Here is a 24,567-nt window from a genome sequence, read left to right on the forward strand (position 1 = left end):
AATTACCTTATCGGTCTTAAACAGGCCTCTGCAAACAGGGAAAGAGAGAAAAGTTATTAAACAGGGACTAACTTTTTAAAGAACATATAATCACTTTCACAAATGCTATTTAAACACAAAAGTAAAGCAACTGACACAGTTCAAATGAAATAATTAGCTAGCATTGTGCATCAGACAGGCACAGGTACTGACCCTTTGTGTATAATCTCGAACCTGATGCCCTTAGACTGAATGACCCTCTTAAAGCCACGGTGACCTCGTTTGATGTGCAGTTTAAAATGCTCATTGAATTCTGAGAGAAAGAGAAATCAAAAGACCGCGTGTCAGAGAGATGGACAGTGTAAAAGGAGGTGAGGGGTGATAGCATGGTACAGAAGTACCTGGACAGGTGCTGTTTCTGACCGAGCGTGTCTGGTCCCTTTGAGCATCCTCCTACAGCCAACAAACACAAACGTATGCAGTGGTCAACATACTGGCGTGTCTATGTGTGCGTCTGTGTGTGTGCGTGTAGAATTGTATTTGCTTACCGAACTAGGGAAGGCAAACTCGAAGCGCACACTTATGTCCATGTCATTAGGACAAAGTTCTGTTAGGGAGAAACAATGATTTAAGAAAATGGAACAGAGTTTAACCCATCAAACTGAGTGATTTCAACTCACCTGGAGCGAGATTATTAAAATGTAATAAATCAAAAGGATTCAACAAAATGCAAATTTTGAATTTAATCCTTTATACTTTCAGTGATGTAACCAAACTGATTAAGACTTTTGCTGGTGTGATTACCTCCTTTGTGTCATGTGCTTCCCAAGAACTTGCTCTACGCTACTCAGCATAGAACATAGGCTGCATTCCCATTTAGAGATGTAACCTTGAATGTACTGGCTTAAGTTTGCCTATCATAGGCCTATCACTATTTTATTTATTTGTGCTAAAAACTGATTGATTCCATGTAAACAACAATGTGGTCATAGTGGACAGTACCTGCTGGAACAGGAAGGTTGATGCCTTTTATGACCGTCAATACCATGTCACTTCCTGTTAGAGTTGTAATGATCCTATTGGATAAAAACTGGATGAATCATGTATTGTGGATGTATACTGTACACAGAAGTGTGTGGGTGAATGTGTGGTGTGTTTGTGTGTATTCATAAAGATGTGTGTGTCTGACAGAAAGTTGCCTGGTATTCATCAGTCAGATAAGCAACTAGTTTCAGGTGGCAAGTAGTTTCGGGAGTCAGGTGGCTGAGCGGTTAGGGAGTCGGGCTAGTAATCTGAAGGTTACCGGTTCGATTCCCGGCTCTGCAAAATGACGTTGTGTCCTTGGGCAAGGCACTTCACCCGACTTGCCTCGGGGGAATGTCCCTGTACTTACTGTAAGTCGCTCTGGATAAGAGTGTCTGCTAAATGACTAAATGTAAATGTAAACTAGTTTATCAATGGCAGGATGATGAAGAGAGTGGGCAGCAGTCGATACATTCAAACACACACACACACGCACACACGCACACACAACTTTGTGGCTGTGTGGTGTTTCATTATCATTTCAAATTAAACGTCCCCAGCAATCGGTCTGAATGTGCAATGGTTCTCATCTCACCCAGTAGCTAAAATGAACTAATTATAAGAGGTACATTTCCACCACTAGAGGGCCTCAGCACTTTCCTGCCTAGCACACCTGAGTGAGATGGAGAAAGGAGGGGGGGCATTCTTCATCAGTGTCTGTGTGTTTTTATGGGTGTGTGTGTGGTCTAGTCTAGTTCAATGGTACCTGTAGATGGAGAAAGAGCGTTGCTGCGTGAGGTACTGTGGAACAGGTTGCCCTCTCGCCTGCGCTTGCCTCAGCACCTCCATGTGTCTGACACACTCCTCGGCCAAGGACTCAAACCTTCACACACAAAACACTGCATTTCAACATCAGATCAGTGCACCAAGACTTCCCTTTCATACAGAAGTGTGCTCCGTAGCGGAAAACACTAGAACAAATGTCCTCTTGTCTGAAGTTTTCGGGTGTATTTTTGACCATTATTTATGCAGGCAATTCAATTGAGAACCGTATCTTTTTCTCTTTGGGGCCTGTTCGGTTACGGTGTGGTGGGTGTGAAGGGAACACAGTAGCAGCACTGACCTGGCCGTCTCTGTGACCTTCCCCATGTGGGTAAACTGCTGACAGTAACACAGACACCTCTGGAGGAGGAGACACCGGTCACTGCAGCACTAGCACTGAGGTGTGACCAGCACAGCCTGTGCTAGGGCGGCTTCGTTCAAAATCTGTTCTGTTGCTAAACAACGACTGTACAGTCGCTAATAGTAACAAGGTGCGTGACAAGGCGGATTCCAGAAGTTTCTATTGTCTATCTATTTACATTCACTTTTTAAAGTACGGAACAGAAATATCATGAGGGACCATGAGCTGTCATTTGGAGTCATTGATAATGTTGGATGAGTAATATTTCACTAGAGTTATGTTGGGTGTTTAGGAGCTTGTATTCACCTTATGCTGCTGATCCAGGACCTCCAGGATCTGTCTGTACTGATCTGAAGGCTCAGAACATACTGGGAGGGAATTGGACAGGTCTGGGAAGTGATCCTGTTCCAGAACTACTGGGCTGGCCACCTGTGTATAGACAAACAGACAGGCAAGCAGGCCGACAGACACACAAACAAGGTTACACACCACAAAGTGGTGCCTGAATATTCGTGTTGGCGCGAATCTTGAGCTGGCCAGGGGAAGGTGACAGTAGAAGGAGGGAGTCAGACCGTGATTGTGGGGGTTGGGGATCCCTCAAAGTTGGTGTAGGTCACGGGACTGACGCTGCTGTCACAATCAGCCTGCCGTTCTAGGGCTTTATAGGGAGCAGATGAGAGCGTTAGGAAGAGCAACATTTCCATGTTGTACACACACAAAGATACGCCACGCACACACACGGCCACATAAACAAACAGCTCTCTTACCAGTCTCTGAGATAATGCCCTGAGGGAGAGGTCGAGTTAAAGACTTGGGGGAACACTGGCTCTCAACATCACCCTCGTCTATGGGTGAGAGAGAGAGGAGAAATATGGGTGAGGGAGAGAGGGCGATCAGAGGAGATGATGAGGCCCTGCTGATCAGAAGGTAGCTCCCTCTCCCCCATTAACCAGCGTCACCCTCCTCTCATTAGAGACTCCCTGGGGCTGTTGTGACAGGGGGAGGCCAGAAGAAAGGGAGACCAGCTCGAGCTAGCAACGTTTTCTTTCTTTCAACTGCTTACATTAAATGCCATCAAAGCAGATCAAAGGTTTGCTCAACTCGTGGGATCGCGCGCAGCGTTATATCCCACGATGCACTGAAATGCATATAGAATAGACTTTGAGGGAGCCTACAGCCTTTATAAACTGTGGGTTGCGGTTATATTTAAACAGCTGTATTGATAATGCTTCACCAGGAGGGGGAGGTAAGGAGCTGATGTCCACACATTCTCCTTTGATAGAAGCTTCCGCCATCAGATCTAATTTCTGAAAAGAGGAAAGAGATTGAGAGAGAGGGACAGATAGAGTGGGTGAGAGAGAGATGGAAAGAGAAGAAGAGAGAGGAAGAGCACAAGAAAACAAACACGTAAACCATTAAGTTGACTTATGGCTCTCATTATTGACTCTATTATTTTGCATGCTGTTGAACCTATCCATCAGGCCAGTCTAGTAGAGGACTGCACACACACACACACACACACTCCTTATCTCGGAGACAGCAGGTGAGTAACGAGGGGCGTTTGCCCTCAGTGACCGGACAGAATTTATGTCTGTGACCCAGAACCTTGGCAGATATATCCTCATCATGGTGGTTTGGCACAGGTTGGCATGGCAGCCTGGCAGTGCCATGCCAAGAAGTCAGTTTGTTGGTAGCATGCTGGTGGCATCTTGGCTCATAGACCGAGTCTTACAGTGTAACACTTGGCACAGTAGGGCGTTTTGTGTTTCAGCCTGTTGGACAGATGGGTGTTTACGTGAATGTGTTTGTTTGTGTTTTGGATGTGCTGTGTGTTGTACCTTGGCTGTCTGATAGTAACGTTTGGCTAACTCCATGTCTCCAGTCCGTTTGGCTTGGACCGCTGCCAGTCTGAACTCCCTCTGTCTGCTCAAGACCATGTCCTTAACACCTGCACACACACACACACACACACACACACACACACACACACACACACACACACACACACACACACACACACACACACACACACACACACACACACACACACACACTAGGTTAGTTATCAGTTAGGAAAAAACACAGAACTAACAATATCACTCTCACAGCTTCCATCCATTTCCAGCATGGTCCTAAAAAATCCGCATAGATCCCAGCATCCATTCATCATCTCCTCGTTAAGTATGAGAGGAAACCATAATTCCATTACTTTAACCAGGAGAGTCTTCACACCTCACAAACCACAGGCAGCCAGTCAGTGCCACAGTCTTCCAGCACAGTGGGAGAGGGCTAGGCCAGGATCAATAGCTAATTCACTCTCAGCCTGCACAGATACAGGACCCCGAGACATATAAATCACTGCAGGATAAGTGTGTGTGTGTGTATGTGTATTGGGGGAGGTGGTCATACTCTGAGAGCCAATAGTTGTCTCATTATGAAAAGGAAGGCGCATTCATACAGTATAATGGATCATAAAGAACTGTGGGGCTTTCAGAACACAACTCCCGAGTATGGCTGGCTGAACACTGTTTGATGCCAAATCTGTCAGTTTTTTGGCACAGGTGCAAGGTGTGTATATGTGTGTGTGAAGTTTTTTATTGAAGTTTATATTTAACCTAAAGGTGTGCGTGTGTGAAGGGTGAAATCCACTTTAATGAGGGATCCGCTACTGTTTTCTATAAACTGTGCAATAAAACAACTGAGAGTTATGATAGCAGTCTTTGATCCTTTGCCATGCTTTACAGTTGATGTGTGCTACTGAATTGTACCTGAGAGACTGACTTCTGGTTGGCTGTATGTGTGGGAAGAGACTGGCTCAGTACTGAGCAGGGCACTGTCATTGGAGGAGGCAGCTGCAAAGGGCAGTTGGAGCCTTAGCCCTCCCTTTGTGATTGGTGCAGTGGAGTCTTGAAGGGCAGCAGAGTTGCAGCCAATGGCAACCGGCGGTGGGATTTCCTCTTCTTCGATTGGCTTGCGCATCTTTACAGATGCCAACATAGACTGCAAGGTCTGGGACAGACAGAAAGTAAAATAATACTATAGTTACAGTGAAATGTGATTGGTAAACCTAGCACATAACCATGTTTACACTGAGGTCAAATAAAGCAGCTGAATGTACTATTATTGAATACTCTACAACTCTAAAATCTAATAGTGAAGATTTATACAGTGGCCAATCTATCTTACAGACATAATTACTTTCAATTGATTTACCGATAAGTAAATTAATTCAAGTGTCTCACACATAGGAATCAATAGATACTCCGTCATGTAAATGTGAGTGAAATGGTGTTTGCTGTAGGTGTTATCAAACGTCGTTGATATACAGAATAAAGTTCCTTTCAACAACATTGCAGGGGGAATCAGGTCTTAGAGTGTCAGAGATCAAGACTGTAGCCTCCACCGTTCCATTTATATAGGGGGTCAGAGTGTGATACCTTTTAGGGCTTCACTCATTTCTAAGTAATTGGTTGCTGGGATGTGGTGTGGTAATTTTGCAATGTTCACAATACATGTATTTCAGGTGAGCATACAGAATAGGGGAGTATTAAATTCATACTTTGGTGTTTTGATACCTTCATGAATGAACACATCTTTTTTTTCCTAAAATGAACCGTGGGAGTTCATATGTTTTCAATATAGGTGGTCCAGTGAGATTCCAACCCCTAACCTAAGCACCATACTTAACCAATTTAGCTACACAGGATATAAGTGCATAGGTCATAGCTGTCTCATGCCCCGTCTTTTCCCATTTCTGAAGACTCCTACTGCTCCGCCCTCTTGATGTTAGAGGTCTGCAGAGCCTTCTCATACATGTCAATTCTATAGGAGGCGGGACTCCAGAGCAGATAAGCCAATAGAGGCAGAGGGAGGGGGATTTGATGTGTTGTCATAGGAGTTCACCTGATTATTTAAGTCCCCCATTAACTCCTTCAGTTGTTCCTGAAACAAGTAAATTAGAGAAAAGTGTAAGTACTGGAATACATTTTTGTAAAAAAAAAAAGGTTTAGTGATATCCATTTCCCACTGATATTCATTGATTGTTATGATCTTCAGCCCCCTATCTTGTGACTGACTAGTTTCTTCTACCTTGTCTGAACTTACCAATAGTTCAGAATCTGCCTCTTGATCTCTATTTATATTGCCTCTCTTCCTCATCCTCCTTGTCCCTCACAACAGACATGTTCCCCCGGTCCATTAACTACTCTGGACCAGGAGAACACAGAACATATGGAGAACACAAAACTTCTGGGGAGCGCAGAACCAGTGGAGAACACATAACCTCTCTCCAGAGAACACAGAAAATGTCTCAGTAGAAGAGATTTCTGGGTCCGGTAAACTCAAAAGGTGGGATCAACAGAAGGAGGAAAAATAGATGAGGAGAGGATTAGGAGGGAGGGGGATGTGAAGGGGTTAAGGTAGAGGAGAAAAGAGCACAGGACATTGGAGGAGGAGAGAAGGGGAAGAGAGGGATGGGGAGAAAGAGACAGATGGTGGGGAGGAACAATTGAGGATGATGACTTTTTTTTCTTAATGCACCATTAAACCCAGGAGTGGGTAAAAGCCTACCCAAAGAAAGAACACAAAGAAATGGATACAGACAACACTGTATTTTACTTCTATGGTGCATATTTAGTCTATTATATTCCAAATTGCAATGATAAAGTAGCTTGTTCATTACTCAGCCTGAGTGTGGGTGTGCGTGTGCGTGTGTATTTGTTTGGCGAACAGCACCTATTGGACAAGAGCCACTCTGCTCTGCTCTGCATACAGGTTCTCATCTCCATTACAATTACGGGGAGATGGTACAGCACAAATGGAAAGCTCTCATAAGATTTTCTCTGTCTCCTTAGAAGAAATACACATCAAGTAAAAAGTTATTGGTAAATGGTCTGCAAATAAGCTCTCCTGTACCCCACTTCTTGGCAAGTGGTCTTAAGCAATGTGCAATGATAACTAGTTAACCTCAGGTCAACGTATTGACTGGAAGCTTGCTCATTTATGGATGTGTAAAACCCGCTGTGTGATGCTTCCAACCGCAATGGATAGCAGAGGGTGTGTGTGTATGAGTCCATGACATACCCAATGTTCCCAATAAAGGTTAGGCCTGGAGGGCCGAGGTTTAGCAGTGTGGAATGCCACACAAAAGATCAGCAAAACAGAAAAGCAACGCATCTGACATGTGTCTCACATAGACCTGAAGGCGCACTATGTCCTTGAGGGTTTGTTCACTGTGAGGAGAGGACAGGAGCCAGGTCAGATAAGGGGGTGTAACACTGACAGGCAGGCCTAGACGTAGTACTATGTTTTGGTTGTAAATGCTCTTGACTCGAAGTGAAGATATCTGGCCATTATGATGACACTTTGAGCAGAGATGTGCTGATTGTGGCAGACACTGTATTAGTCCTAGTCGTATGTTAGTCACACCAGGGGATGATTTAACACAGCATCCAGACTAATAGACTGCAGCACTGACTCAGACCCACTGCTAACACGCAAGCTAAAAGGGAAAATAGGTCACACGTGTCACATACATTAATACGAGCTCTCTCTCTCTTAGTTTCAAATGTACTTTCACGTCATTGTGTTGTTTATTTAAGATATGTAATTATGGAGTTAATACACTGGTGGCAAAGATTGTTTCAATTTTCATAACTAATATGAAATTAAAAGTTTAGTAGTGACCACTTTAACAGGCTGTTGGATAAGACTGTTTAATTAAGGCTGACTTGACTGTCTGGCTCTCTGCCAGCTCTATCTAGCTCAACTAAGTCAAACAGCTCAATCTGTCTCTCGTTAAAACAACCAATTAAGATAAGAAGACAGCTCAGAATCGAGGACAACACACCAAATAACCAAGTAGGCGAAGGGCGGCACACTGGGTCCATAGATGAGATGTCAAACCGTTATGATGTTAAAATCCAATTGTATGTCTTTATAACATTGATTATGAATTGCATGCATATTTAACAGTGAATATCATATAATGTGGATCAAGCTTCTGCATAGGTATATAACAGTTCATAAATAACCTCCATCAATGTTAGGTAACTTTAGTTAGCTGTGCAGTATTGTATAACTTGCTCACCTGTTAGCTTACACCTGCATGAAAATACAATTACAACCTCGCCTGGTCAACTGCGTTCAGTCGATCTGGGCGACGCCAGAAGAAAATGCCGGTCTCTTTCTACCTTTCAAATCGACGGTTTTGTAGGACTATTTAAAGTGAACAGGTGTGAGGATTAGCAGTTTCTCCAGCGAAAATTGAAATCTACTTCCTGCTACTTTCTGTTTCCAATGGTAACGGTGGTAACCAATCAGAATTATTGGTCTGAAAGGAAACTCGTCTCTTGCGCGCAGGGAACATGAAATTGAACATGAACGTTTCGTCATACCAGTTGCTGATATTTACTGCAAATGTTTGTCTAATTGATACTTTGGTAATACCCAGTAATACTGGGTGATTGAAACTAAGTCAAAAAAATTTTCAACATGAAAACCATTTCTTGGGATGGCAGAGAAGATACCCTGGCCTCTTGAAATGATGAAACAGGATGGCCTAATGATCTATTGAATTATTGCACGAGTGTGTGTGTGGTGCATGAGTAGTAATTGTGTGCACGTGTATGTGTGTGTCTTATCTTGTAGGCTACAATGAGATGTTTAAAATGAGATTGACGCAGTAGTCTCTCTGCCTCAGGAAGACTGTCGTGCCCCGCATCCATATGTATCGTCTTCTCCCAGACGACCCCCACCTGACACACTGGCTGGGAGGTGAGTTACGACCAGGAGCTTCTGAAATGGCTGCTGTGGCCTGGCTCAACTGTACTGCTGCTCTGTGATGCAGGTCCCATGTGCGTGTGCTGACTAGGGATGACCAATACACTGTTCATCATCGGAGCAGACTGGGATAATAGCCTTCCAGCTACTTTCTCCTGTTCTCTCTCTCTCTCTCTCTCTCTCTCTCTCTCTCTCTCTCTCTCTCTCTCTCTCTCTCTCTCTCTCTCTCTGTCTAGGGCTTGTCTGCTCTCTCTCTCTCTGGCTCAGTATGTACACCAACTTTTACACACACACACACACACACACACACCAAATGCTGGAGTCCTCCAAACCTAGCATGCACACATGCATGCATACACACACACACACACACATACACACACATAATAACAACATGTTTATTAAGTTTTACACTGACCCAATAAGGGGAAAAAAGGAGGAGAGTAAGCAATAACACCAGGTCAAATTGTACTACGTGAGATCATACTGATGTATTCAAACCACCCTTTGTAATTCCACCAGCAAATGTGTCAGCTTCCTGTTCCGCAAATTTACACATATATTAATATATTAGTATATTTACTTGCTTCCCTCACGTAGAAATATTTTGAATGCAGTTTTTTCTCTTCAAATAATTGTAATATTTGTTATTCTGTGACATTTATATTTGTTTATTTGGCTTCACATAGAGCGAGAGGAAGATGGTGTTGATTAAAACAGTTCACTTCTCTTATTGTTGTGTGTTTCTGTATGGGAAACAGTTGTACAGAGGTGGTATGGGATTTGTGGTCTCAATTCTCAGGGGTTATGACTCCAATCAAGAGCAAGCCATTTACTGGGTGTTCAGTGTGGTTCACCCCACTGGCAGAGACCCAGGCCATCAAAGGCCTTCCAGAGCTGGATATGTGGCTTGTGTGGCAGATTTAGAGCATGGTGGCAGCTTTTATGGGTGGTGCTGCTTTGAGTATTGACTAAAGGGCTTGTGAAAAGAACTTGAGACAACGAGGTTGGTATGACAGGGTATGGAAATATAGAAACAGAAAACTGTACAAAATGTGTTTTCCTGCTCAAGTGCAGAGGTTACTTTTTCTACTGCAGTTCCAAGCATATTCCCATCATACAAACCACCATGCTGTTTGGAGAAGAAGTAAAGAGGATTCGACAGTATTGAGTCGAGCTGCTGCCATTGACCATGACAATGACCTCTTGGTCCACCTCCAGGGTCTGGGATACTAGGGTGGACCTTCCCTCTAAAGATCATAAAACTGAAGGAGAGCAGGAGGGAGAGGGAGGGGGAAGGGGAGTGGGGGGAAGAGTGACAGAGGAGGGAGAAAGAGAAGCGACACAGAGCATGGCAAATGAGCAAGAGGTGGGCAGGATGGTAAAAAAACAGAGACAGGAGAGTAGCAAAGATAGACACAGGTGTGAAATGAGGATTACAAGGGTGAGGCCTAACGAGGTGTGTGTGGGGGGGAGGGTGTGACGTGCAGGAGAGGAGCGTTTGGAAAGACAAAGACAGAGAGAGAGAGAAAGAGAGAGAGAGAGCGAGAGACAGAGAGAGAGAGAGAGAGAGAGAGAGAGAGAGAGAGAGAGAGAGAGAGAGAGAGAGCGTGAGAGAGTGAGAGTGAGAGTGAGAGAAAGAAGTGAAGGGAACAAAAATAAGATTCTTAGACAGAGAAAGCTAAAGAAAAAAGAAATGACAGAGGGTGTAGGTAGAGGAGCAGTAGGAGTGAAAATGATAAAGCGTGCTTGGTTTGGAGGACTCCACCATAATTCAATTGTCCACCCCATTTTCTGTCACTGGGACAGAATTGATGAAAATATATGGACAGAGGAAGAGGGAGAGGAAGAGACAGACAGAGAGAATGAAAGTGAGAGAGAGACAGACGTTATAAAGATAATGATTTTGCCCTCCAAGTCAGTACCCTCTTTCGTTCTCTCCCTCTCTCTCTCTCTCTCTCTCTCTCTCTCTCTCTCTCTCTCTCTCTCTCTCTCTCTCTCTCTCTCTCTCTCTCTCTCTCTCTCTCTCTCTCTCTCTCTCTCTCTTTCTCCATTGTTGCCTCCATTCCTGATTTCTTCCACCCCCCACTCCACATGTTTCTTTTCTCTCCTTTGCTCTCTCTTCTCCCTCAAAATATCACTCCATCTCTGGCTGTCAAGATCCAATCATGTGGTGGCGTGATCACCACCGCTCTCCCTAATTGCTCCTGGGCCCTGGTGGCTGCTTGTGCTAGAGATGGAGGCAGATAACCAATATAGTTGAAAGGTCAAACAGGTCATAGGTCAGAGACCAGACAGCGTTAGCAGTTTGTCTCACCCAGGAACAGCCATAACCCCTGATGACCCCAGGCTATTTCCTTAACGATGCGGCTCTCTATCTCTCACGCTCTAGGAGAATGGTATTGTTGTGATGACCAGTGGCCTCCATTATGGGTCCTAATGAAGTGGGAATTGGATGTTTTTCGTTTTCAACACTGGTTTTAGTGAAGTGTATGAAGTAAGAATAGGAAGGATTTTGTGATTGTCACTATAGATGAGTAGGCAAAGCCTGCATCTCAATACCATAAACTGCATGCTTCCTTTCTGTAGAGCATATACCCACGAAGTTGATACTGAGCGTGTTTTATATATATATATTAAAATTAAAACCTGGGACGAATTTCAGTTGTACCAAGTTGATGTGGTTGAAATGAGTTAATCTGTTCTGATCAGTAGTCTGTTCACATATACACAGTAGACAAAAGGGATGCACCCCACTTTCATATATTGAATTCTGCCGAGTGGACCATTGTCAGTATTTTGCTTGTGGTCGGTAGAAGAGGCTCTTGGTAGCCTGGTTTTTCCCTGGTTGTCAGAGGTGTCTATCACAACAAATGCTTCCTCTTTGACCTTGTTATGTTATGGGCTCTGGAGGCTGCACACTCATACACCTTGAGGGTGGAACACAGTGCTCTGTGCCACCTGCCAACTCAAATATCCTTCTTCTCCCTTTTTGTTTGTTATTCACTCGCTTCCTTCTGAATCTCTATAAATACTTATTTGTCTTCCTGCTTTTCACACTATATATTTCTCTATTTAATACTTTGAATTATTTCTCTCTCTGTCCCTCTCTCTCTGGCACATGTTGTTTTGACCACATTTACATACATACAAACGTTTTATGGATAAATCTTGACCTAAATGAGCACATAAACTCCTCATCATATTGACACCCAGCTTTGAAATATTTCAATAAAACGCTTTTTCGAAAACATCATCATATTTCATGAAATATGACATGACAATTTCCAGGTCTTGGCTACATAATAAAGTTTTTATTGATCGACCTTTTTGTACACCTTTGACAAAGTATCAGTGTGACAGAACGCTCTTTAGTCAGACAGGAACATTTCCAGCATTGGAAATCCTTCTTCTTCTCCTGTCACAGCTGACATGACAGATGTAGTATCAGAGGAAAAAAGGGTCACACCTGGACACGGTTGTCATTCATCTTCCGGCGAGTCAGAGCCATCCAAACCCACCGACAGCGATGAATGTGAACCGGGACCCCTCTCTGTCAGGGCGTGTGCACACCTTGTTCAGTAGCATCATAGCTCAGTGGAGGTCCTTTTTGGCGGACATCTAGGGAAGGACTGTAGGTATATCCACGATGGCCATGTGCATGCCAAAGGTCTATGCTGATGATGTGCCTGCGTGTGTGCAAGGATGTGAACTCAAGCAGCAGGGTACACTCAACACTCGATGGTTTCTCTGAGTCACAAACTCACCGACAGCGTTGAATGTTCACTGGGACTCGAAAGGCTGAGACTGCGTGATGTTCAAAATTGGCAAAAGTTAAAAAATTCACATTCACAGTGAATTTCAATTTCAGTACTGCTGTGTTGTAGTAATATACAAATTATAAGCCATTGGACTGGGCTAGGCAATGAAGAAATATCTTGGCCAACGGCTTGCAAATAATATTAATACAAATAAAGAAGGAATAATGATTACTAACAGCTGTACACATACACTGTACACCTTTTATACAGTATATTTTGAATCAATAAGCTACTACATAGCATCTATATTAATTTACAAATGCATTATTAACTGTTTGGAATTATTATGTGAGCAATAAAGCTACTCATTTGAAATCCTTTTCAAATCTATCTTCCATGCATACTGACAGACTGACATACTATATGACTATGTCTTACCTCAGGGAGCTGGCTGTTGTGGTCCAACTGGGGTAAAGGCTTTGCCTCTGTGTTTGAGTTAGCAATACCATAGCCTCAGACCGTAAGCTCCATTCTCTGATTGTGGGGGAGGGGAGAATGGGTGTCAAGGGTGAGCGGGAATGCTGAGGGAGGGTCGCAGGGTTGAGAGAAAGAGAAAGAGAGGGGGAAGGAGGGAGGGAGGGAGGGAGGGAGGGAAGGAAGGAGAGAAGGAGGGAGGGATGAAGAGAAGGAGGGAGGGATGAAGAGAGGCTGTCTGGGTGGGTGGGTCGGGAGGAGGGGGTTGTTGATCGATTCCAGACTCTGCATTTCCAGACAGGCTGAATGGTAAAGGTCAGAGGCCACCGGGTCTCGTTTCCTATGAAAGAGAGGCTGTCTGTGTGCGCTTGTGTGTGTGTGTGAGCGTCTCTGCGACTGTGTAGGTAAATATGTGTGTCTGTGTGTAATTATACATGTATATCTGTGTGTGTGTGTGTTAGTGATGGAGTGCTTGTGGCTGTCTGGTTTGGCTGTCCGTCCGTTTCTCTGTGTGTTCTCTCTCTCTCTCCCCCTGCAGCGGGGCTGTGGCCAGGACTGCTCACGTAACAGGAGCACATGGACAGTCACTAGAAACAAACAGACACTGATATACACACGTATCAGGTAGACAGGACATTTATATTTATCCATAGGCATTCCCATACAGACACTCCAAAACATGGATATGCATATTCACATATATGTTCACTGATGTACAGAACATTTCTGTGTTTAGGTACATGTGCTTTTACATAATGAATGGTCGTATGCAGACAAAGATAAACATGCAGACTGACATGCACAAATAGACACAGTCACACACAAGCACAGAGAAGCACACATACAGATTTTTAGACAGAGTGAGAATGCTAATTGCGTCCACACTGACGGTGATGGAGTGGAGGGACTCTTAACACCCTGTTGTTAGCACAACTCTGGTAACGGCAACCAAAATAAACATTTAGCACCACTGACCTACACACACATACACACAACACACACACACACACACCTAACCATGGTAAGGTTTGTAGTATTTGGCCCTATCTGAATGTGTTGAGCTGTTCGTTTAGGGACATATAATCGGTGTGTGTGTCTTTTGCTTTTTAAGCAAGTGAGAAGACAGGTTACCCTTGATGATGGTCTTAGTACTGATGTGCTGGCTGGAGCGCGAGGTGCGGAAAAGTGGGGGAGGGGGTTGACAGAGGAAGGACAGGCCTGCTGCCTGCCTGCCTGCCTCCCCCCTCCTCCACCACCTTCCTTCTCCTCCCTCCCTCTCTCCCCCACCTGGGACTTGAACCCATGACCCTCGGGTGAATGAGTTCAAGGGAGGCACTCCCGTGACTGTGAACTGCTGTTGTGCATGCTTCTTCGCGCTTTCTACATGTAAGCGATGGGTTGGTCGTCAAGTTAGCCACGTGTTTGTTCGTTTACCTCTGAAGTAAGAAAGCGAGTGATTGGTATTTTAATCTTCCGGGATGTGTGCACAGTGTGCCGCCATGAACATGGATGCTTGCAGGTGTGCCTTGACGTTTTCCGGTGAATTCCCAGTCTGTCCGTGGGTGTTAGGTTGAATGTGTTTGTTTATTTGTAAGTATGTGTGCATGTGTCTTTGTGTGAGTTATTGATGAAGATGTCAGAGGTAATGGGAATGGTAATGGCCCATCCCCCCATGTCTGGGTGACTGAGTTTATGTCTACCTGCCCCAGACTGGATCAATACTTTAATCCAATTGTCATTCACTTCTATTGGGTCTGCAACACACACTCACACAGACACACACACACACACACAATCCTATGGTATATGGTAGGCAACATCAGCTTGTACTACAATTACTTTGGGTACACACATTCACAAAAATACAATCAACGTTCTCTCACACATACCAAACAATAATCCCTACCACTATCACATGACAGGGCACAATCATGTGTTATTCAATAAATACAAAATCAGCAAATTACCTCAATAGAACTCATTGTAAAATACTGATCCTGACATGGATCTACCCATCTATATGTCTGTCTATGTATTTATATATTTATATATAAATAAAACATTGCCATTGTATGAGTCCACAGTAGACCTTCCCCCCAGCATTGCATCATGCATTTATGTCTGCATCCACAAACAGCCCATGACACATTGTCACATCATATTTATGTCTACCGGTAAGAGCCTCTCCCATAGAAAGACTGTGCACTCACATGTCAAATCCCATTTATGTGCCCTAGTCCTGACAAAACATACATATACACCAAGTACAGTAACAAGAAGGATGCTTTCAGAAAATGATTTAAGATTAATTTGAGGTAAAAACGTCACTTACCCCCTCAGTCCTCGTGTCCAGCCCCTGATGCAAACACTTCGTTTCACTCCTCTCTCTGCCCTTTCTGTACGTGCTCCCTCTCTCCCTCCCTTGTCCTGCATTCCTCTATCTCTTTCTATCCCACCCTTTTTTGCTCCCCCTTGCATCCTCTATTGAAAAGTGTTCCCTCGCTCTCTGTCTCTATTCTCATCTTTCACCCATCCGCCTCCCTCAAATCCCACCCTCCCCTGTGCCTCTCCCTGTTTTGTGTTTTCCTCCTTCCCGTCCTTCGTCTCCCAGTCAGTCTCTCTCTCTCTCTCTCCACATCTCCGATGTCGTCTTCCCACCGCTGTAAACTTAACTGCGGGCTGTCTGGTGTTTCCGTGCCTGTGTGAGAAAGAGAGAAAGAAGGAAGGAGAAACAGACAGAAAGAGGGAGGGAGAGAAGTGGGAGTGCAAACCAGGACACACAGCCTCTGTCAGTTTGAATGAAAATTGTGCACGCTCGGCTTGTCCCTCCTCCCCCTCTCTCCCTCTTTCCCCTTTACTACCCCTCCTCCACCCTCTTGCTCCCACCCTCTGGTGTGCATGCATGCTGTCTTTCTCTCTGTCTGCCTCTCTTTTTTTTATCCCACTTTCTAAAATGTTTGCACAGACAGACATTTATATTTGTACACTTGCCTGCCTCAACGGCTGTGGTTCTGCCGTCTTCTCTTCTCTATACATTCCCATAAACAAACCCAGAAACACTTCTCACACTCCTTTCACCTAGGAGGTTAACCCTTTCCTTCATCAGCATATTGTGCCCCATGTGTTCATCTTTTTAATATTTACTTTGTGCCACTATCCAATTCGCTCATCACATGGAGAAACAAAAGATAGAAATTGAGACTAAGAATATATCCTCTTGGTTTCTCGATTAGACAAAGGAACAACGAGGATGGGTTGAAATGCTATTACAAATGCATTTAATGTGCTTTGTGGTGCCTTTACTTTTAAAAACTGCCTTTAAATGTCTTTAAATCAAAAAGCCAAGTAATACCTTGCATGCTGATAATCCACACTTTTTTCAATTGTGTTCCTCGCTCCGCCTCTCTCTAGACCTCATCCTCCAGCCTTCCTTAGTTACATATTGATTAGTTAGTATGTGTGTGTCTAACCTCCTGGGTGTTTGTGTGTGTGGGTCTATGTGTGTGTGTGCAGGGCTAGTACTGCTGTGGTCAATGAGGTCAACATGGTGGCCAGACATGCACCCTCCCCCACTTTCCTCTCACCCCTCAGCAAAGCTACTCTCTCCCACTGTTTCCAGGAGCCAGGCCTGGCAATTACCTAGAATGAGGTGAAAGAAAGATTGGACAGATCTTTGTTGTTGCTGGGACTGGAAAGTTAAAGGAAAAGAGTGAGCAAAAAATAGGGCTATAGAGCTATTATGACATCATAGTTCTCATCCCAACCCTCTTTATCTGAGAGGGGAGCAGCAGTGGTCTGTTTGTCTGACCGAGTCCACCACCTGACAATGACCACACTGACCTTTCTTGACAGATAGAATGACCGTCTGCGCTCAATGGAGGGCGGAAAGGAGGGAGGGCGGGAAGGAAGGAAGGAGAGGGGGATGGGTAAGGATTGAGGGTCGATGGAGGCCATAGACAAAAAATTTGAGATTGTGGAGACAGAAAGGGAAAAGAATTGTGAGAGGGTGATGATAGTTGAATAGAGGGGGATATATGTTTATAGTTATATGACACGCTGGATTAGATGCTGAAACAACTATCTATAGTTGTTGCACGTTAAGTGTCATGACGTGTAGATTTTCAACTATGAAGTGTTAATCCTGTCTTTTGTCTCATTGGGGGGAAACAATCACAAACTGTGTGTATGTGTGTACTTCTGGACATGTGCACTCACATCCATTCTGACATTATTCTTGAGAATGAGACAATGTGCAACAGTGCCAAACCGATAATGGCAAAAAGAGTGCATTAGATCAAGTGGTTCTATGATGAAAGAAAAGATTCTGCCTGAGGCTTAACTGGCGACTTTGACAAAGAAATCACAGAAATACTGATACAAACAAAAGTAGGTGCAATACATACAGCAATATTTCATAGATATAACATCATGTATCACTGCTCTTCACAATTCTATTTTCATATTAGTATAGCATACTAGTATACTCTAATACTAGAGGTGCTGTTCATGATACAACTGTGTGCACATTCTGGATAAAATCAATCAATCAATAAGTGAATCAATAATAGATGGCTTGCCTAGTAGACAGTTTAGGGAGAGGCATATTTGAAAGACTTTGCACAGTAGTCCCTCAGTGATGGGTCTGCCATTAACCCGATATCTCTTCCTGGCGACAGTTGATATTCCTCACCAGTGATTTGTAAATGCACCTTTGTGACATCATTGATTCACCTTTGACCTCATTAAGGTCAGTTTCAGGTTCGCCTTTCCTTCCATAAAGGGCGTGTAAGTTACGAGCTGCGCCAGGCAAACGGAAAGCACCTGACTTGGTCTCTATGTAGGGAGAAAGCTTTCTTCTGCCATTCTTCAGGATTCTGCCTCTTACTTGAATTTCAGAACAGATTCACACTGCACGTAGGAACCTTAAATGCAGAATTAAACCTTCTTATGGCCCCATCCTCCTTCTATCGATGGGTAGAGAAAGGAATCCCTTTTCCCACAATCCGGGAGCCATGGCTAACATTGTTGTGTGTGTCATTTAGTACAGTGTATGTTTTGAATCATTGTGCAGACATTGATGTCCTGTTGGACCTGTCTTCTTTTGTAGACCTCCACTGCATCTACAGTTTGATCTCTTCCTGGGCTCCACCCTGCAGTTTGGCTCAGGATGAATGGTCCTGTCCTGCGCACGAGATAAGCAGAAACTGACGCCACTGCAGCCTCGGTTTCCAGAGAACCACAGAATCAATAAATGACATGAATGTGGAGAGACAGAGATGAGGGTAAAGTAGACTGAGATCGAGTTTTTTTTTTTTTTTTTAAACAAGGGAGATGGAGGTTATGAGAAAGATAGAGAAGGGAGTGAGCCATTGACTTCCAGAAATAGATGGAGGAGAAAGCGGCAAAGAGAGATTAATTTTAAGAGGATTTCTTCAATGACACGGGGTGGGGGGCAGTCAAATGCAATGTGATTAGCAGAATAATTAACCTCACTCATTAGGTTGAAAAGATGCTCATTCTCTCTGCCAGAAGGCCAACACTGTATCTCTAATCCCTAAAGAAAGGACAGGGATAAGGACTGATTAACTTACCTAACACACACACACACACCCAACTGGAGAAATCAGACAAAAAAGCATTGATTCTCTCATGGCTGTCACAACAGTCAATGAGGAATGGAGGGCATAGACACTGCCTGGTCGCCACAAAATTTACACCATCATCACAGTAGACAGTCTACGTACATGGATTCCTATAGAAATGCTGGGATCTAGTTCTGGGATCTAGAGTTGTTCCGTGTTTGTGAATTTTGAGTAACCAAGGCATCACCTAATTTTCAGGTCAAATAACCTCAAAATATTAACACTATCACTTTAAATATAAGATTGTTTTAATTTGTCCACCACAAATACATTTTGGTACACAATAATTTCCTTATTCATGATAAATCACTACAGATTTTCCAATGTTGTGAAGTTCAACAGACTAGTCACCAAGTTCAAATTATTTATCTTTACCATTTGTAAACAGAAGTGCACAGAATCAGCCAAACATTTCCTTTCATACATTTCTCACCAACCACTTTTCGCAAACCATCAACATTCAGATAAACATGTCCATAAATAATTATCTTTCTAACATGCCATTGTCCATCTATCATCATCTTGACCAGGTAACCACCAATATCTACCATCAATATTCATAGTTCATAAGACTCAGGCCTGGGCCTGAGCTTGAGTATGCTGTGTTTCTGACGGAGTCTGCTCTACCTCTCCCAGACTCTCTTCTTTTGCCTCCTCATTTCCTGTTGCTGGAGACATTTTGTCCTTTTCTTCTTCCTCCTCTATTTTTAGAGGCAGCCATGATTCCTTGTGCAGACTCTCATTCCTTTCCACTTCCTGCACACTAGGGGGCGCTGTGGAGGCCATGGCAACAGGGAGGTGCTTGAACTCCTCTTCGTTCACATCATAGTCCTTCATCTTAGTGTCCAGGATCCACCAATACCCAGCAAAGCCCACATCCAGTATCCGCTGAGGCAGCTCTCTCCAGGGAACAGAGAGGTTCGAACACTGGGCCTCATAGAGGCTTGAGTCTGGGTCGTAATCAGCACAGTAGGTAAGCGAAGCGACACCTAGGCTAAGGTGACGCAGACGACCCTCGTTACAAAGCTTCACCAGATTCTGGACATGGCCGTCAGAGGTGCCGCTTCGTATCCATGGAGACAGGAGGCCCAGCTGATTGGACCGGTCCAAGAGGCTGGTCTTGAAGGAAGTGTCGTCAGGGTTGGTATAGATGCAGGCACAGGTGCCTCCGATGAGGCCCATGTATACAGAAGCTTTGATTGGTCTCTCCCAAGCACCAACCACTGCCTCGCGACATGCCTCCTTGTAGTCAGTCAAAAGGCCGCGGCACCACATAGCTGAGAGACAAAGAGAATATTATACTGTATAATACGTATAGCTTGTTACACCTATGTGTAATACATAGGTGTAACAAGAACTGTCTATGACCCCTACTCACCTTTTACTTCTTAAGAGGAACATTGTACCTGAACACAGCAGTAATGTAAACCATTAAATAACTCCAAACCATCCTTGGACAGGTCACACAACCTCTTTGACTTTGGATCAATTGGTCACATGTCCATAGCTGTCAAAGAGTTGCAGAAAATAGGGAAGCGGACATACATCTCCTCCTTACTAACAGTAGATGAACACATCTGAGAAGTCAACAGATCTTTAACGTAACGTCATCTGGAAATGACTTTGTCAATGGCATTGCTAGCTGGCTGGCATTTTATAAAGGTGGATAGACACTAAGCTAGCTATCGTGCGACCGGGGAACAAACTGTTAGCAATATATACACAACCAAAAGAAAAGACATCTCACCCGCTTTACTGCTTTTTAACCTTTCCCATCTGGTGGTTTTGGCTGGCCCTGCTACTTCTGCTACAGTAGAGCACAATCTTCTAACCACCCACGAGGCGGCCATGTTCGTTGAACAGATGCAATAGCAGCCTCAATAAAGACTGTCAAAGAAATCCGGGTAGATTTTTCCAATATCTTCAAAATAAAAGTCGATCCGGGTGAATCAGTTCCATATCCGGGTGGTTATGGGCACCGCGTTTAGTCACGTTATGTACTATGCTTTTATTTTGAAAGCAAATTCACAAAACCGGAAATGGTTTTGGTAGTAACCAAATTGTTAGTAACAGTTAGTAATACATTTCTATTTATATATATATGTTCGTTAAATGTCATAAATAACTAACGACTTTGTGTCTGTTACCATGTTCAAGTCATCCTATCATGTGTCACGGAAAAGATTTCTTCCGGGGTAATCAACGATCATGTGATCATTATCCGAGTTTTGCTACACAAAACAACCGTTGTACATAGGTGACGTGTAACTCGAGTGCGTTCTTGCTGAAATGGACTCATAATTTTTGAATATATTGCCGTAAACTTGACTTCTCTCGACAAGTGCTGTGTATCCTGTGATTCACCGGTAAGTTAAGATACTCAGGCTTGAATATGTCTGTCTTGCTAATTACAGTCATCACACTGTGCAGTTGTTATACCTAGCTGGCTTAAACCTTGTTGGCTAGCGGAGACAGGGAACTGCATCATCAGTCAAGACAGCCGGTTAAGCCTCTGGCCAAAAAACACGATGGCCTGTGTGACAGGAGACTGCAATGAGTACTGAGTAAAGTACCACATTCGATACTAGCTAGGTCGAATTCAATAGAAAATAAAGCATACACATTTTAAATAAATATGTTCTGGTGTTCTCTATTGTTATAGGAACTTGAGACATTTAGCTTGCTGAACTGCTGCCATATGTTTGGCTTTTTGCCTAGATAATCACGTTCCTCACTGTCTAGAAGTTCCTCACCTGTACCACATAGGTAGGATAACACATTTCACTTATTTGACAGGCTGTGCATGAGGTTGTCAGGTTTCCAGAGCTGCCATGGCAACTCCAGATGATCTGAAATTCCAAGGTGAGCTTAAATCTGTCATCCCTTTTCACATCCTGCACCCTGCTTTAATGTGGGGCCTCTACCCTTACTACTCGCCTCTTTGAACTAATTTCTAAAGTTTCCTGAAGTGCAATCTAATGTTCACTACCCCATTTATTTATCACTGGTATTATTTGCCTGTTCCTTCTGTTTTATCCTCATCCCTTCCTAATTTTGTCTCATCTCTGCTGTTGACCCTCAAATTTGGTGACAGAGTTTGATGAGGCCGCAGACCTGCTGTCTGCAGACCCAGGGGCCTCCACCCTTAGTGTGTCAGATGGTCCCAGCAAAGCCCCATCCGGAGGAGATATCAAACTGGACCTGTCAGATGATGAGGGAGGCCAAGAAGAAAGTTCAGAGGTCAGCAAATATTAGGCTATGTCTCTAAAACTGTTTTCTTATTAATCACATCCTCAAGCAGTTAAAGCTTTTAAGTTGTCATTTGTTTATTTAAACAAGTGACAACTTGCTTTAAAACAACCCTGTTCATTCAAATATTAAATATGCTATAGCTCCTGGGAGGATCAAAAGAGACCAGTGGCTTCTGGACTTTTGAGTACTATCAGTCGTTCTTCGATGTGGACACAATGCAGGTACAGAATGCATTAAAGACATACAGAAGGGCTTATAATATCCTCCATTGCTGTGAATTTCTACCATTCCTTGACTTTATTGTTGTCATATAATGCAGGTGTTAGACCGAGTCAAGGGGTCAGTTATGCCAATTCCAGGGAGGAACTTCATTAAACACCATCTCCGGACAAATCCAGATCTATACGGTAGGGAAACACCATCACTGTCATAACGCCCTAGACAACATCAAAACAAGGTTCAGGTTTGCCCACTTCAACCCTAGAATAAAGAATGCTCTGCCCTCTCTTGGTGTGAGCAGGTCCCTTCTGGATCTGTGTGACTCTGGTGTTCTCAGTAGCCATCAGTGGGAACCTGTCCACCTTCCTCAGCAAGATGGGAGACCCCCAGTATCATTACAGACCCCAGTTCCACAGAGGTAAGACAACACCGTGGACAGGGGGGGGCGGGCGGGCGGCGGGGGAAACATCAACCACTTCACACATACAAAGACTTACACCTCAAATAGTTCTACTTGATAGTATTTTTCTAATGGCGGGTTAAGATTTCTTGAGCAAGTTTGGCCTGCTCCAGTGCAGTTTGTGTTATTGTGCACTTGTCTCCCCCACAGTGACGATAGCTGCTGTCATGATCTTCTTGTATGCTTGGCTGGTGCCGCTGGGTGTATGGGGGTTCCTAACCTGGCGGCAGGGAACAGAAAGGCAGATTGGTGGATACTCTTTTCTAGAGACCGTGTGTGTCTACGGATACTCTCTCTTCATCTACATCCCTACCTCGGTGTGTTGCTAGGATGCATTTTGATCATACACACTTACTGGATGTTATTGTCTTAATATTCACTTAAATGCACTTTTGCTTGCCTTGTGTTGCTCTGTTGGCGTTAAGAACTGTGCAATAAACAAGCCTTTCTCTGTTTCAGGTGTTATGGATCATACCATATGATTGGCTTCGCTGGCTATTGATCCTGGTTGCCATGGTGATCTCTGGCTCAGTGCTGGTCCTCACTTTCTGGCCCGTTGTCCGGGACGACACCAAGGCAGCAGCGTTTTCCACTGTGGCCACCATAGTTGTTCTACATGCTTTACTGGCTATTGGCTGCAAGGTTAGAGATAATTACACGCTACGCAAGCTCAGTTGCTCAGAAAATGGTGTTATACAGGTGGACTTGAATGCCTTTTGTCTTTAAACAATTGTTTCTCTTTCCCCCCAGATGTACTTTTTCCAAACGGAGGTTCACACAATCCTAACTGTTCCTACGCAGTTGCCAAACAGCACAGCACCAATTAACAGCAACATCCACTGACCAAGAGGAACTGGGGAAAAGATGGAGGGATGAAATGAATAAATAAACCGCAAGGCTATGTACTTAATTACTTCTGACTATTTCCCTGACCAACCAGTTGGTCAGTGAAATACAGTATATAAATTATGGGGAAACTTTCTACATTGGGGTGAATTGATGATTGTCTAATTTATGCAGATTATTCCAGTATGTTACTCAGCACTTGTTTGCTGCAATAAATGACCATTTCTAGTTATACTCTGCTTGGTAAAAAATGACATCCTCTTAATCTACGGAGACGTATTTATAGGCATATAATGCTCCATGTGTGCTCACACGTGTACACATCTTTGTCTCTGGTGCAGCTGGATCGAGGAAGCTATTTTAGACCATTATGATGAAGGGGAAATGCTAAATGAATGTTTAACTAATGTAACTGACTGTACGGGGTTGTTCTGGCACCCAAACCACTCCTGAGACCTGAATCGGTTATTTACTTACCCGTTTAGTTTTATTTTCCTTTAATGTGGGTGACTTGTAAATTAAGAGGAAAAAGTTTGTCAGTATAATTATTTATTTATTCTTTGTTGCCTTTTTCTTCCCTTTTTGTTTTTGTTTGTGGGAATAAACATTCCTCCTCAGTGTGAAGTTGTGCGTCCTGGTCTGTAGAACAAGATATGCTGCTGTAGGACAATGGCTTTTGTTCCATTAACAAGATTCAACTACGTAATCACAATTTGGGATCTACCTCACTTACCACTTTGATATCTGAGAGTGATTATCTCATCCTGTCTGAGGTGCTTGTAAACCATATAACCTCAAATCTGAGCGCAAAATGGGTATATATGGTTAATTTTGAACAATTCATCTCTACGCATGTGTACATACGACTTCCAATGTAAAAAAAGAAAAGAAAAAAAAAGTCAGACGCTGTCATCCTGAGGTTCAAATATTCAAGTCAATTTAGGAGTG

General features: G+C 43.7%; 2 protein-coding genes across 2 annotated transcripts; one reads left to right on the top strand and one right to left on the bottom strand.

The window, feature by feature from the left end:
• Window positions 1-19,068: 19,068 nt before the first annotated feature.
• timm29 (translocase of inner mitochondrial membrane 29) lies at window positions 19,069-20,729 on the bottom strand. Its single transcript, XM_067233259.1, has 2 exons — window positions 20,590-20,729; window positions 19,069-20,119 (listed from the first exon to the last, which is right to left on the bottom strand). Exons 1-2 carry the CDS (start codon window positions 20,690-20,692, stop codon window positions 19,416-19,418), a joined length of 807 nt encoding a protein of 268 aa, XP_067089360.1. The 5' UTR covers window positions 20,693-20,729; the 3' UTR covers window positions 19,069-19,415.
• A 347-nt stretch (window positions 20,730-21,076) lies between these two features.
• Window positions 21,077-24,239, top strand: yipf2 (Yip1 domain family, member 2). The gene is made up of 9 exons (XM_067232561.1): window positions 21,077-21,208; window positions 21,639-21,704; window positions 21,937-22,082; window positions 22,235-22,315; window positions 22,414-22,501; window positions 22,615-22,731; window positions 22,924-23,090; window positions 23,233-23,415; window positions 23,524-24,239. Exons 2-9 carry the CDS (start codon window positions 21,674-21,676, stop codon window positions 23,614-23,616), a joined length of 906 nt encoding a protein of 301 aa, XP_067088662.1. The 5' UTR covers window positions 21,077-21,208; window positions 21,639-21,673; the 3' UTR covers window positions 23,617-24,239.
• The last annotated feature ends 328 nt before the right edge of the window (window positions 24,240-24,567 follow it).

Source organism: Osmerus mordax, chromosome 3 (genome assembly GCF_038355195.1).
Source record: "Osmerus mordax isolate fOsmMor3 chromosome 3, fOsmMor3.pri, whole genome shotgun sequence".
NCBI lineage: Eukaryota > Metazoa > Chordata > Actinopteri > Osmeriformes > Osmeridae > Osmerus > Osmerus mordax.